The sequence below is a fragment of the Setaria viridis genome, chromosome 9 (genome assembly GCF_005286985.2).
Source record: "Setaria viridis chromosome 9, Setaria_viridis_v4.0, whole genome shotgun sequence".
Taxonomy (NCBI): Eukaryota; Viridiplantae; Streptophyta; class Magnoliopsida; order Poales; family Poaceae; genus Setaria; species Setaria viridis.
In genome coordinates this window covers 964,322-979,118 of record NC_048271.2, presented here as the reverse complement: position 1 = coordinate 979,118, position 14,797 = coordinate 964,322, and the positions used below count along the sequence as shown (strand labels likewise).

Here is a 14,797-nt window from a genome sequence, read left to right as displayed (position 1 = left end):
AAGAAGCAAAAAACGGAGGCGGCTTCTTCTTCCTCTTCGCGGGCCAGAAGCCCACGTTGCCGGCCCACGAGTCCTACTTGCGTCCGGAGGAGTTCCATTTTGCAGTGCACGGTGGGTGACTCCAGTTTGGCCAAGCCCCGCATGGACATGCACCAAGAGTAGACAGACAGTGGCAACAAAACACATCATTCATTTCGCATGCCTAAACAACCATTATCTGCAACCTTCATATATCCACAGGTTCATAGTTGCAACCTGACCAAAAAGACAACGCCACAAGTTCATATTTGCAGTGCTATCAAGCCTTCATATATCCATTATCTGCAACAACCTCCAATCATGTAATGTCTTCGGGTCGAGTTCATCGATGCGATGTCTTGCTTGTTTAGAACGACGCAAGTGTCTCCAGTTTTGTGTGTGGCACAGCAGATTGAGAGGATGCATTTCCTGAGAGCGCTGCCATATTATAGATATGTAAGTAAAGTGTGATCATGTATATCAGCAAATGAACTACACACATTGTGCAATGATCTCACAAAGGATCCGGTTACTCTCAGTGCACCTGCTAGAGAACCAAAAGAAAACGTACCTGAATGAGTTTTCCCCTGAGTCAAAAGTAGCCTGGATGAAAGAATTGTGTCAAACTTTTGACATGGAAAGTTGCAAACTGGAAACAGCAGAACGAACAAAAAAAAAATCTGCTTGCCCGTTACCTCTTCTGCAGAAATTTACGAATGAGAACATTTGATGGTGCCCAGTTGGTTGTATTCCTGCAACGGCTTGGGCACTGCCTTAGACTGTTTCATTAGCAGAACAAATGTAAGAACAAATCAAGAATCCATTGTTGATTCAGTGAACTGCAGTAGCTAGGAACAAATTTAAGTAAGTATCTGAAGAGGGTCTAGGAGATGAAGCCAGCTAATGAGTAACTAATTAAGATTGGGGGGGGGGGGGGGGGTTGTTGTTGGCGGGGTGGCGAAGCAATCAAGCAGTTGGCAAACCTGTTAGGGGCAGCGTCCCACAGCAGAGGCCTTTTACGCGGCAATCGCACCTCACCTTGCAGTTCAGGACACCTAGCAACCATGTCCATGATCTTGTCCAGAGCATCCGGCTCGACCTTCTGCCAAAGCATGGAGGCCCTATCGCACATCAAGCAATCGTTCGGAGTATTAGTTGCATACAGTGTGACTGCAATTAGCTAGCACTAGCAGTAAGACGACTTGGCATCCTGGCACGCTCAATAAGGACTCCACATAGAAGTACAATGCAGTTAAATTAAGCAGGATCAATCAGGCAAACCAAAATTAAACGAAGAAAACAGTGGGTGGTGTCCACCGTAAAAGATGATTAAGCAAGCAACAGTGCAAGGAAGGTACCTCTTGTTGTCTGCGTGCATTCCGGCGATGATCTTGTGCAGGCGGGCGCTGTAGGGGCTCCGGAGCATGTACTCGCTGGGGTTTGCGAAGAGTGCGGCCATCTTTGCACCCGATGGGCCACCGGCGGCGACCTTGGAGAGGATCCTGAAGACGCGGATGTGGACCCGGAGCAGGATGGACAGCGGGCTCCGGTCCGTGACGGGGATGGGCGGCAGGAAACGCTCCAGGTAATGCTCCGCGTCGGCCGACTGCCCCGACCGCAGCATCCGCTCGACGCGCGCAGCCTCGAACACCTCCACGGGCTTCCCCGCCCTGATCATCAGGAAGCAAAAGAGTGTCAGGACAAAGAGGGGCGGTGAATTTGATCTTGATCCGAGGCTGGGGAATCAATGGATGGTCGATCAAAGGGTCTAATCTGATTGGGTACAGATCGAAATTGAGGAAGGAGAGAGCGTACTCGCGGTGGATCTTCAGAAAGGCGGAAAGAGTTCGTCGGGCGCGGAGGCGGCACAGCGGCGAGTCCCGAACGGAGCGCCGCCGCATCGCCATCGAGATCGAGTACGAGGTCCGACCGCTATCCTAGCCTCCTGGGTTTCTTTTTTAAGGATGCCTCCTGGCCTCCTGGGGTTTAGGCGCCTTTCTTCCTTCCCACGAAGATGGGGACGGAGACGAGAAAGCGAGGGCCGTTTCCGCGGGTCCCCCGGTTCGATCCGGTTTGGATCCTACTCCGTCCGTTCCGTACTTCCGTCGGTTCCAAAATGTACTTTTCCGTATCCATAAAATTGTTACGTACTTAGCCATAGCAAATTTTGTTGTATTAAAAAAGTTAAAACGCTACATGCCAACGGAGGAAGCACATATTATTTTCTTTTGACTTTTTTATAAAAGAGGAAACTCAAACACTTATTCTTTCCCACGAGCCAGTTTAGAAATAAACGGCACGACTATGTTCAGGAATTGGGATGTGATATGCCCTATGAAGCAATTGAAGCAACACGAGGTGTAGTTGGCAAAGTTGGAACGGCTGGTGGATCATCTTGAATTCTTGAGGAGGCATTCATGGAAAACCTCGTGCGAAGCGAATATGAGAGAAAACCTCGTGCCGGATATTTTTTTTAATATGAGTACTCTGTTTTGGATGATCGGGTGTTAACACAAAGTGCTAAAAAAACACTACTATTTTGTGTCTTTTGCAATGCAATCGATCGGGGTTTTGCCCCTGGAATTCTAAAAAAACTGAACGGGATGTTGGGATTGGGCGGTGTGAATGGTTAGACATGCGGCCTGTTCGACTGGACTTATAAGCCGACTGAAAAGCTAAAACGGCTGATTTGTTGTGAGAGAAAAATATTGTTCAATGACTGATAAGCTGAAGCGAACATGCTGACGGTTTCTTGGTAGTCAAGTTGATCGGCGATGGCAATGTGAGTTTTGTGGACCAGGGAGCGTTACGGTTGACTGTGTGCAAGCGAGGAAGGTTGTTAGAGCGACCAGCGACGGACGTGTGGGGTAGAGAGAGGGGATTTGTTCTGGACAAGCAAGGCCCGCACGTCAGAGAGAGAGAGAAGCACCCACCCGGCACCGCCAGCACCCCACCACAGGGTGGGTTTATTCCTGCTGGAGAGCAAGGGCAGGGCCTTGCAGACAGGGGTAATCTTCATTTCTCCCTCCGTCGTCTCGGAAGATCTCTCGTCCACTCCATCCATGATATTCCTCGATCGGCTCATCTCTAGTCTCTTCCCAGATCCCATCGCCGTCGTCAGCGAGGAGCGGCATTGTTCGGTCGCCGCGGCGGGATTGATCAGGCCGCGACGCTAGGTTCGGCGGCCCCTGGCCTCCGATCGCGACGGCGACGACGACGCCTCCTCCTCCACCGGCTCCAGCAACGTGGTGATGACCGAGGATGAGATCCGGTGCGGTACCTATCGGCTATCGCTTGCTTCCTTTTAATTTCCTGCTGCGCGCTGCTTAATCCCTCTGCTCTACTCGCTGTCTGCTGATATGACGCATCACTTTATGCCTTGTCTTAATCTGGGGAGCGCATGATTGATACGCATGCTAGTTTAATCTGAATTGTGCATGCGTGCGTGCTTACCCTACGGCTAATTCAATCGTTCAATGGATGCATGCCCTGGCCATCTCTAAATCTAACACATAGGTGCCCTGCTAATGTCACCTCGATCTTCTCTTGAACATTATTCAATTCGTCTTGTACATTAATGAGGCAAATTGATGGATAGCTTAATTATCTATCTAACTTGTTCCACTGGTTCAATTGATGCACAGCTACCAACGTTTGCATGGCTATTTGCATGATTGATATGCATGCTAGTTTAATTTAATTGTGACATCACCTAATCTAAACATAGGTGCCCTGCTAATTTCACCTATTCTCTTGAATATTATTTTTCTCTTGTCTTGAATGAGTTGCATAGTATCCTACGAGTACTCCAATGGTTAAATTGTACTTCAATGGTACAAATTGCTAGATGGCTCAAGTAGCTTTTGCTTGTGTCAAATGGTTCAACGGAAACTCTTCTCCAGGTCCTTGTTTCCCGAGGACGCCGGGCCATCGGTGCAGAATTTGACCGGCCCAAATCCGAAGGGGTAAGTGTAGCTGCTGCCTCAAGTTCATCATCCGATTTATCATGACAACGTACCTGGCTGGCTCTTATTGGATGCATATATATAGGGCGCTGAAGCCACTGGGGGTTGAGAATGACCCCGCGACCCTGGACGCCCTGCTCGAGGCCAGGTGCTGGCTTGACGCCGCCGACCATGTGGCCAAGTCCCTCCTGTTACGCAAGAACGAGCACGCCGGCCACAAGGACGCTCCTCCAGGCTTTGGCCCCGCGGATGACATGCTGCGCGACCACCCTGAGCTCATCGTCCTGCTTCGCCGCCAGCACGCTCTGGAGCTGCTGTGCGATGGAAAGCCGGTGCAGGCGCAGCAGTACTACTTCTTCAGTATCTTGGGCGCTACCTGGCTACACCGCCGCACTCCTCTCCTGGACAAGCTGGTCTCTGACCTTGGGAAGACCCTCGCAGCCGCAGTGGCAGCTGTGGGCGAGCCAACAGATCCCTCGCTGTAAGTCTGAATAATTTTGTTGCTGTATCGTCGATGGATATATGATCTCTTGCTGCTTTCAGTTGATTATCCATCCTTTGCCTTGCCGTTTTCTCTCTGCAAATTGGGATAATGCAGTTTGTCTCTGCCCTGCGAATAATCTGCAGGGACCTACCTGCTGAGAGGCGCAGGACATGCAGGGATGTCTGGGACTATCTCAGAGTGTACTTTCCAGAGTTCGACAGGCAAGTAGCAATGTTTCTAGCTAGCTCCCAACTAGTAGGAGCAAGAATAACTTGCTGCCAGATGCTGTCGATCCTTCCATTTCCATGCATATGCTCGGATCACTACTGAACTGATGATGCATGCATGCAATGACAAATAGAAGCAACTGCAATATGTGTGATGCAGGCGTGCTGAGGCGGCGGCGTGGATGGCGAGGTCAAGGGGCGTGCTGTACACCGCGGCGGCGTTCGGGGAGGTGGTGAGTGAGATTGGGAAGCAGTACCGGTGCCTGGTGTGCCACCAGCCGCTGAGCTTCTGCAACGTACCGGACCAGCGCCTCACCGAGCACCTGCACGACCACTGCCCAGCGGTCACGCCCGCCCTCCGCAGCCGCCTGCCAAGGGCCAACCGCCCGCCATGGCATGCTGCATCAGAAGCCAAACGGAGGCGCCACAAGTAGTTACTACTGTAGCTGTTAAAACTTTTTGCAGCTAGGCCTAGCTAATGCTCACGTTCCTAGATAGTACAACTGCACAAGCTAAGTGGGACTGATTGTCCACGGCAGATGCAAATTCAGGAACAAGCTAGCAGTACATAGCGCAGCATTATTTCCAAAAATAAAAAGCACTGATTTGTTGCCCTGAACAAATTAGCCGTTTGTTGACTTCCAGGACTCCAGGAGGTGAGCTTGGGCGCAGAGCTAGGACGGAGCAGAGCGTGCTGAGACGCTTATTTCAGATTATTTTTATTCTTTTACCATACGACCCATACCACTTGAACAAGGATATTTTAAGGAATAAACGTTCCAAATCAATAATCTAGACCTGCAATAATCTAGGTTGTTTATTTGTGTCCAACTTATTTTAATCTGGATTATATAATCTACAGGGCCTAAGATCGAACAATCCAAACTCAGAGATGAGCATGGCGATGCTACAAAGCACTCGGCCGGTCGGCTGGAGGGGAGATATTTTAGTAGTATCGTACTCCCTCCGTATCGTTATCGTACTCCCTCCGTATCGTTTTATATGTCGTTGCCGACAGGTTCGTCAAAATTATAAGGAAGAAAGGAGTTTACCCTTTTGCCCATGGGAGCAGGCAGCAGAGGCTGAGGGGAGCAGGGTGATGGTAGCAGGCTAGCAGCGGAGGCTCATGATCAGGCGGTGGAGCCAGGGGTAAAAATGGGAGGCCACTTATTATGACGTGAACTCTAGAACGTCAAATATTTTGAGTCTTTTTTCTGTTGAACTGCCAGCGACAATTAAAACGATATGGAGGGAGTAGTCTCAAGCAACATGTTTTAAATGCAAAGACCAAGAAGAAATGCGTAATACAACTTGAATAACTTCAAAAGTTCAAGATTCTTCTTTCCTGCGTGTTCAAGAAAAAAAAAAGAGTTAAGATTCTTTCCTATGGTGTGGTTCTGTAATTTAAATGAGGCTCATTCTTTTGGATCAGGATTTGTACACATCAACTAGATTCAATTCATACAGACAAAAATAACCGAAATATGCTCATGCACAATGAAAATAACACAACAGTATAGGAAAATTAGGCCACATTAAGCTCTGCGATCTCATTTTAGACCACAAAAAACGAAAGCACATTCTTGAATCGCAATTGTATTTTGGTGCGTTGTATAAATCGTCTGTTATTGTAACTGTAGTTTGTCTATCCAATTGCATTATAGTTTTATGCAATAATTTTCCTTGGTAGGGCCTACTGTATTTATGTCATGGCTTGCTAAAGCAGGGCGTATATGTACTGTTTTTTGGGTGTAAGCATTTCCTTCGAAGTAATTATGATTGCTGAGATAGGACCTAGTTGCATAATTGTATTTCTTCTGTTTCCAGAATATGTAGGCATCAGCAATATGTGAGCCAAATCAAGATTGACAAGAGAAACAAATTGTCATATCCATGAACTGTGCAGATCCGGCAAGCTGAATACAACAGAGATCCACTCCCATCAACACAAGTCCACCCTCCAGAATCTAAGGAAACAGGCGTAGCAGAATACTACAAAACAAGCACGAGCTAGCCGTCCTTCATATCCTCCTCATCTACTCAGCACTCTTCCAAAGCTGCCACCTCGAAAACTCCGCATGGAACCCAGTTAAGCAAATGACTATGCACAGCGCCTTCTACTGCCCCCCATGGCGGTACAGGAGCAACGACCGGTAGACGGCGGCGAGGTGGAGGAACACGATCACCAGAATCAGCAGGTCATCAACGAATCCAAAGAGCCCCAGCACACCTGCACAACAGCACAATGCAGAATCAAGGCCATGATGGTATATGAATATATGATAGTTCAGAAAATAGTAGTGACAAGTTTATCATGATGTTGACACTGGTTCTTGGGAATATGGAACTTACTTTCAGGGAGAATGTCGACAGGGCTCAGCACATAAATTGCACTCAATGCAACCTACAAGTTCAAATCAGTCAGAATATCAGATTTATATACGGTCTCGTCTCTCACATCCATTGCATTGGGCGATGGTATGAAACTGCAGACAGAAACAGCACAGCCTGTTTGCTTTCCCAATCTTAGTAACTTTCCAGCATAATATTAAATAAGAATATCAAATAACAAAACATTTAAATCTGTCGAGCTCACCATCATCATCATCCGTGCCCTGAACACAAGTGGGAGAGTCCGCTGGGGATCCAATAGTTCTCTGAACAGTCTTCGGATGAAGAAGGGTAGGTCTTGCAACCTCTGAAGAAAAACACACAAAAAAAAGTGGATTGTCAAAAAACAAGAAGCTAGATGAAAACCTCCTAAAAGATCATAAGGCTAGATGCTAGAGGCATACATTTATAACTGAAAGTAGCCACATGGGAATCTCTAGATTTGTTAGAAAGAGTGTAAAAGCACTGCATAGTTTTAATTATGTATGTCAGGTTCAAATAGGGATTACTCCTAATAACACCAGATGATAGTTGATGTGATCTGGAAGAAAGCATGTGATCAAAGTAATCATATGCTTACAGTACGGTCCATTAATCACACCATGCTTAAGGCATGTGTACAGTAGTCAGATATGCCAGATTGATGTTTTCCCAGTTATACGCTACAAATCCTATTAGGGACTGAGGAAGACTCGTGAATCAAGGAACACTAGGACAAGAGATCTGTTTTGAAACAATAAAAATATCCTCTCAGAGCTTGCTAAGTACTTATCAAGTAGTTTGGCCACTTTTTTTTCATTTGGATGATCTCTAACAATAGTAGCAGTGTTGACATATCAAACGCAGTAATCAATACAAATATCCAGCGTAGATTTTAATCTTGAAAGAGACGGTAAAGAAATCAGCTTTCATGGACAGTGTACAAACCTGAGTCAGGCTGCGTGGTGCTCCACCAAATATACAGTTATAGTGCTGAATCTCTCCCAAAATACGGCCAACTTGTGGATCATCCTCCTGGTCTGATAAAGGAGCAGGTACCAGTAGATTTATAAGGCGGCGACAAATGGGACACTTGCAAGCCTGTACAGCAGGTCCATGATGCCAAACACGGATGATGCACTCTCCTGGAAAAGATCATCATATCACACCACTCAATAATAGAGGAGACTCAAAAGGCAGTAAAGTTAGGTAGGCATCAGCACAGTTTATAAGCTGAAATTAGTAGTTCACTAAATTGGGAAACAAATGTCATTTTCCTTTTAGGTATGTGTAACCATCTCCACTTCACAAGACCAGATAACTACATATCTTCTGATAATACTGAACCTGAACACCATGCAATGCAGAAGTCATACCTACTTCCAAATAAAGGAAGCATAACCCTACCTTTCAATATGACAATGGCTGATAGTGAGTATGGGGCAGTACACATGTCCTTGCCCCCAAAACAATTTATCCCATTTAGGTGGCCATCATCTGAATTCACTGCAATTCAATACAATACTACAGTAAGCTGTTCGACTCAGCTCGCGCAAGTACTGGGTTCATCGACACGTTGTTTGGTTGGCTCAGTAATGAAGTTGAGTTTCAGCATTTCCTGCCTGAGATGAGGGCATGTCGAGGTGGTGTTCATCAGTTTCGGTTGAATGAAACCACCTTCTAGATCTGGCCTCTCTTTAGCAATGATCCATGCTGTCGATTCACATAACCCTGGCTCTACAAGTTCAACCGTTTCAGTACCCTAAACCCTCAGTTTGCATCGACTCGTGGAGTTAATTCCTAAGCAGACTCTACGATAGAGAGAAATCACAGGTCAATTCCGGCACCCTACTCGCAAATCGCAGCAATTTAGGTAGCCTAAAAGTTCTCGACAACTCGGGCCAATACAATCCCTTCCCCGTATCGTAATTTGTATCAAAAAAGAAGAAGAAGAAGCAAACAGCCCCAAATCCATTCCTAACCGAGTACCTGCCACTTCTGCTTAGCCGGCCGCATCAGCCAACTGAATTTATGCCGGCGCGGACGGGTCGAGATAAAAAGGAAATCAAATCCTCCGAAGGGGGAAAGGGGGCAGGGGAGAGGAAGGGGGGGACTTGCCGCAGAACCAATGGGAGCAGTTTGCCTGGCACGGGATCCGGAAGCGGTCGTGGCAGACGGAGCAGACGTCGTCCTCCGGCGGCGCGGCCGACGCCGACGAGGAGGAGCTCATCACTTCCCCCTTCTCTGTGTCCCAAGGGAAGGAAGGCGGGGACGCGGCTGCGCTGCCCGCGTGAAGTCGTCGGCGACCGGCCGACTCGGAGGGGTATTCTCTCTCGTTCGTTCGATACGAGGCGACGAAGACGCCGACGCTAAGCAATCGTTCATTCTCTGATTAAAACATTGTTAAAAGAAGTATTAATAATCCATGAGATAACACCTTCCGCAGGCCTGCTACGGCCCGCATTCACCGGCCCAGTCTGATTGGGCCCGTCTGTGTTCTATCAATTTTCCAACTGAACCCAACCATAGTCTGGCTAATGGCTATACATTATACATACAAGCACATATGTACAGCCATGAAAAAATGTGATTCAAGGAAATACTAAGAACGAGCCGTGAGCACCATCGAAGGAACAATCTCCGAAACTAGCGGGAGATCAGGTTCCAACACCAATGGAGCACACAAGATTTCAATTCATCTCAGATCAAAAGGAACAGCACGAGTAATTTTCTTTTCACAAAACAATTATTGACTGCCTGTTGCTTTGCATCCACTAGTACAATGTTTCTTACTGATCCAGTACAAGCCAAAACTATAAACCAGGTGCATCATACAAGTTTAGAAGTAGAGTTTCTAAGTACTATTGTTCATGAGAATATCGGCCATTTCGTGTCGCCCATTGCATAAGAGATGATGTTCCTCTTCAGCGGTGATATGTACTGGGCACCGTGGAACGCGGCAGCTCTCACTACATTCAGGGGTCCAAAATCGACGGAGTACATCTTCTGGAAACCATCAAGCACTGCTGCCATCGCCACATTGGCGGCCTTCCGGTCCTTCTCGTACCGCTGCAGCAAAGTCAGCTGACAAAGGAAAAGAAAATATAAGAATGAGATCGTTTGTGGTTGGACTAGACTCAGGATATGATCAACAATTCATATCCAACATGAGAATCACAAGAATGATGCAGATGGAGCATGATCAATTCTATGGTTAAATTTCAATGGAAAAGGCTACACAAAAGTAACAATAGATACTTACATCCCCGACATCTGATCCCACAGAAACTCCTTCAGCAATAACTTTTGCTAAAGCAGCAGCATCACCAAAGCCCAAGTTGACGCCTTGGCCGGCTAAGGGGTGGACTGTATGAGCAGCATCTCCAACTAATGCCAGTCTTTTTGAAACATAATCATGGGAATGCATCAATGACAATGGAAATGCCATTCTCTCAGACACTACACCAGTTGCTTTTGGTGGTACTTCAAAACATTCTTTTGTAGATGCTGCAGTATTCCCAATGCCAGAAAAGAACTTTTCCATGTAATGGTCAAGAGCACTAGAGCGAGGATGCGGACCATAGCCAAAATCCAATGCGTGGTTCACTGACTTCACAAACTCTTCAGGGCTCATTGACTTATGTCGAAGTGATTCCTCTGGGCTCATTGTCCATACAATGTTGCTGAAGTTGTTGCCTATCGGAAGCAGTGCGATTGGACCAGAAGGGAGAAATCTCTGCCATGCACAATCATTTTCCACAACATGCTCCACTGTACAGATAATTGCACTTTGCGGATAATTCCACCCAGTTGTTTTTATGCCTGCAATCTGTCTAACATTGGACTTGGAACCATCAGCTCCTATCTGCAACAAAATTTAAATAGGATATTGAGGAAATGAAGCAAAACAAAGCTCAAAATAATGCAAAATAAGATAAATAAGCAATTACCACCAATTTGGAATATAAAGTCCTTCCATCACTGAGGTCGAGTTTAACTAAATTACTGCGATGTAACTCTTCTGTAGCATGACCTGCGGATAATGGTTCACTTGATGTTGGCTTCATTCCCGCTTGTTTGCTAATCGACGGGAAAGTAAGGGACACCAATCTGGTAGGGTATATCACACTTTCGATGTCATCCAATTCTTCCTGGCCAGGGTCACATTTCTAAGCATCAGACTAAGTTGACTATGTCAAAAAAAAAAGTATGTTAACAAGAGTGAGAATCAGGGCTGCTAAATTATCAACTTCCTTGTGGAGTTCTTGGTTATTTGAGATAATCTCAATATCTTATTATACTAAACAACTTTAAGCACATCATATCAAAAAGGATGTTCTATTGATACTGTGTGCAGCTAACAAAATGGAATATATGTGCTTTAGGCAGCACAACAGAAAACTCATCCTTTTACTATGATAAATACACCATAAGATTTACTTTTGATACCTATATCGCACAAACAGCAAGGTGCAATACAAATCAGTGTTGGTGTTAAAGGATTAAAGAAAAGACAAACCTGAAAACGTAAGAGCAGTGAGTTGCAAAGCACCTTGTTCTCCACCACACATCTAAAAAATGCAAACACAAAGGGAAAGATATGAACCACTGTCATAAAAGTAGATAAAAAATTACAGCAGCTTTTGTTAAAGCATACCCAAGGTATTCTTTGCCCACATCTCTTGCATTATACCTTGTGTATCCAAGTCCAGTGTAATCCCACACCTGCCAGTAGTAAATAAACTATCCAGTATGATACTTATTTACTGAAGTGGAGCATTGATGCCACTGTGTTTTTGTGTGCGAATAACAGAGAGGAAAAGACCAAAGAAAAAGAAGGCAACTGCTAATGCATGCACGTGCGGTTAGGTGATAGTTGAACTTTGGCACGATACATCATACACTAACCAGCTGGCATGCTTAGAAAATATAAAAAATCTACTACCAGCTATCTTCCAAAATACTTAAGCTTCTGTTTTATTTCTAATCCAAAATGAGATAGGCCAGTAAGCAGAAGCATATTAGAGTTATAGTAATGTCTCTATGTTCAAATTGGCAACTGAGCTGGACAAGTTTTTGGATACCTTAAGGCTTAGGCTTGCATGCCCCATTAGTATTGCTAGCATAGTGTAAAGCACAAGTAGATGAATGCAACTGTTTAATTAACTTAGTACAAGCTCACAACTTGGCATCTAATCAGCAAAAGCTCAAAGTGCAAATACAACATGAATGTGTTCGGTCAAAAGAGACAGAAGGTGAAAAATAATGGGCATAGAATAAATTGTTTATAGCTAAAAGCATGTTATCTCCTCACCTGCATTTTACCAAAGAAAGCATGCCGTTGCTGTTGAACATGCTCCCATGCACCAATATCTGCCATATTAATGAGAACATGCATGAGGCTATTGTTTCCAGTAGACAAACAATCCGTGCACATATAAAAAGGAAAAAGTACAGACATAACATCTTTTTTCAATTATACTTCGGCAAATGGAGACATATTTTACTATCGTTTCCAATGAGCAAAAAGAACAGATATTTTGAGCCAGCATTGTAACCAACTCAAAGTGTAAACTGGTGATCTAAAAGGAATTGGTGGCCCAATGAAACAGAAACAATAACGGGATGACATAACAATCAAATTGATCACAATAATGAATGGTAACTTTGTCACCAAATAACAGGATTGGAAGTTGAGCAAAACATCGGATGGAGATACAACATAGAAATGGACTACCAAATATTGGGTGCTGATGACTGTGCAGAATGGTGGAGAAACAGTTCTTCGGGGAAAAAATGATGGAGAAACGTAATGCGAATATGAGAGGAAGGCTTTACCATACTTCATTTGGCAAGCCTTTTGTGGCAGCCAAATCTTTTCGCCAAACTTGTGACAATATATGGATAGAAAATGGGTGTGTGATAGCTGGCTTCAGGTCCAATAAAGTGTGGCAAACTATAACTGAAACTTTGAACCAAACACTGATTAAGCGGAGCGAACTAGCCAGACTCTGTTTTGGCAAACTGTGGACCCCCCTTATATGTAATGTGGTCATATTGTATAGTTGATCAACTTAAAAGGTGATGCAATTGAGTAAATATCTGTGTAAACAACATGGAAGGTCAATCTAGATGAAATGACACCCAAACACACAAGACAAACTTGAACAGCCCAAATATCGTTACAGGATTAGAGACAGCTGAAATTAAGCAATATAGTGCACATGTTTGATCCAGAATCATACCTTTGAAGAAGGAAATGGTTGCAGGAGTAACAGTACTGACCCTAGAATCAGGTATACTGTTTTTAGTCAGGTGATTTCTTGACTTCAATGCAGGGTTGCTATCAATAATGGCGACTCTGAGATGTTTTGTCAATGGCATATTGGCTGCATACATGATATACAAGCAAGTGAGAAATTACAACTTTTTTAAATCACATACAAGGTACAATGTGACTGAGCCTTTCCCAAAAAAACTTGCTAGTGGTAAATTTTCCAAACTGAACTGTTAACAGGAAAATAACACTCCCAGAGAAGTGCCTAGCACTCTCCACACTGAACTGTTAATTTGGGATGATACTATCTATGATTACTACTAATGCAACAAGCAAGGGAAGGTAGTCCAAGAGCATCAATCGCCAGCCAAAACTGAACGCAAGGCGCCAAACTCATCAACGACTTAGACAGCTGGAGAAAGCACGCGAACAGCAATACCTACACAATGCACAAGCAACGGCCAAGCCCACCATGCCTCCACCGACGATAGCAACGTCGAGCACATCAGGTGCAGCCTTCACGCCACCAACCTCCTGGGTGCGATCCTACAGGTTCACCGAGAGAAATCAGTGCTGGTACCCGCGCTAGAGACGCATGAAAACTCAATTCCACTTCCAAAGATCAATCACAATTCGCCGCACCCCACACGACGCATTCCCCTAAACCCTACAGCAGAACCGAAACGCAGAGGGAGAGAGTTTGAGGGAGTGCCTGCGACCCGGGCGCCCCGCCGGGCGCCGCATCCGCGCGCGGAGCCGGTGCGTCGCAGAAGGCCCTCGCGAGGGGCCGGATCCGATTCGCCGCCGCCGTGAAGCATCTGTTCGGGAGGAGAGAAGAACACGGGAGTCAGCGAATAAGCCCGGAAGGGGCCCCAGCAGAGAAGCGCGGTGCTGTAAGCTTGTGGAGCGAAGGGATGGACAGCGGGCTCGCGCACCTTCGCCTGGATAGCATGGTGGAGACGGCGGAGGCGCGCGTCGGCGTCTGCAGCGACGAGGGGAAAAGCGGCGCGGCTGCCGTGCCGTGGAGAGCTCCTGCGCCGCGCGCCGGTGTGCGGTGGGGGGATTTCGGCCTGTTGGGTTGGGCTGGGCTGCACTCTGGTTTAGCTGCGACCGAGCGAGCCCAAAGGAAATTTGATGGGCCGCATGCCTCCTCATCTCTCTTAGCCGTTTTCCTTTTTGTTTCGATGAAGAGACCCTCAGCTTTCAGACAGACGCTGTCACGCGTGCACAAACCCCCATTTCACCATAGGCAAGTGCTCACTGCTCGCTTTCAAACGAACAAAAAAAGTGGTCACTGCTCATGGTAATGTGGCGAGAAATCCAAGAGAGCTGGCACAGGATAATTGTCAAATCACGTGCATATTTGGTGGAAATTCAATGGGTCAACTGTCAGCGTGGCAGGTGGTGTTGACACCGGTAGAACCTAGCATGGTTTTCCTTTTCGAGCCATGGTTTT

The 14,797-nt window shown here is 46.0% G+C and overlaps 3 protein-coding genes across 5 annotated transcripts; all 3 read right to left on the bottom strand.

Moving 5' to 3' along the window:
- Positions 1–213: 213 nt before the first annotated feature.
- Positions 214–2,410, bottom strand: LOC117839823 (uncharacterized). The gene is made up of 5 exons (XM_072291267.1): positions 1,377–2,410; positions 1,002–1,139; positions 714–797; positions 590–621; positions 214–456 (listed from the first exon to the last, which is right to left on the bottom strand). The coding sequence occupies exons 1-5, from the start codon at positions 1,694–1,696 to the stop codon at positions 386–388; spliced, it is 645 nt and encodes a 214-aa protein (XP_072147368.1). The 5' UTR covers positions 1,697–2,410; the 3' UTR covers positions 214–385.
- A 4,149-nt stretch (positions 2,411–6,559) lies between these two features.
- On the bottom strand, positions 6,560–9,439 carry LOC117837528 (uncharacterized). Of its 2 annotated transcripts, XM_072291266.1 has the most exons (6): positions 9,183–9,439; positions 8,472–8,570; positions 8,013–8,209; positions 7,291–7,392; positions 7,047–7,098; positions 6,560–6,924 (listed from the first exon to the last, which is right to left on the bottom strand). In XM_072291266.1, exons 1-6 carry the CDS (start codon positions 9,292–9,294, stop codon positions 6,812–6,814), a joined length of 675 nt encoding a protein of 224 aa, XP_072147367.1. In that variant the 5' UTR covers positions 9,295–9,439; the 3' UTR covers positions 6,560–6,811. The 2 variants fall into 2 exon arrangements, with proteins under 2 accessions (XP_072147367.1, XP_034573078.1); XM_034717187.2 differs by lacking the exon at positions 8,472–8,570 and having other exon boundaries at positions 9,183–9,433.
- A 330-nt stretch (positions 9,440–9,769) lies between these two features.
- On the bottom strand, positions 9,770–14,416 carry LOC117837527 (uncharacterized). Of its 2 annotated transcripts, XM_034717185.2 has the most exons (10): positions 14,277–14,416; positions 14,054–14,159; positions 13,785–13,887; positions 13,310–13,453; positions 12,379–12,437; positions 11,722–11,789; positions 11,584–11,635; positions 11,015–11,215; positions 10,327–10,929; positions 9,770–10,148 (listed from the first exon to the last, which is right to left on the bottom strand). In XM_034717185.2, exons 1-10 carry the CDS (start codon positions 14,291–14,293, stop codon positions 9,933–9,935), a joined length of 1,569 nt encoding a protein of 522 aa, XP_034573076.1. In that variant the 5' UTR covers positions 14,294–14,416; the 3' UTR covers positions 9,770–9,932. The 2 variants fall into 2 exon arrangements, with proteins under 2 accessions (XP_034573076.1, XP_072147365.1); XM_072291264.1 differs by lacking the exon at positions 14,277–14,416 and having other exon boundaries at positions 13,781–13,887.
- Between the last annotated feature and the right edge of the window lie 381 nt (positions 14,417–14,797).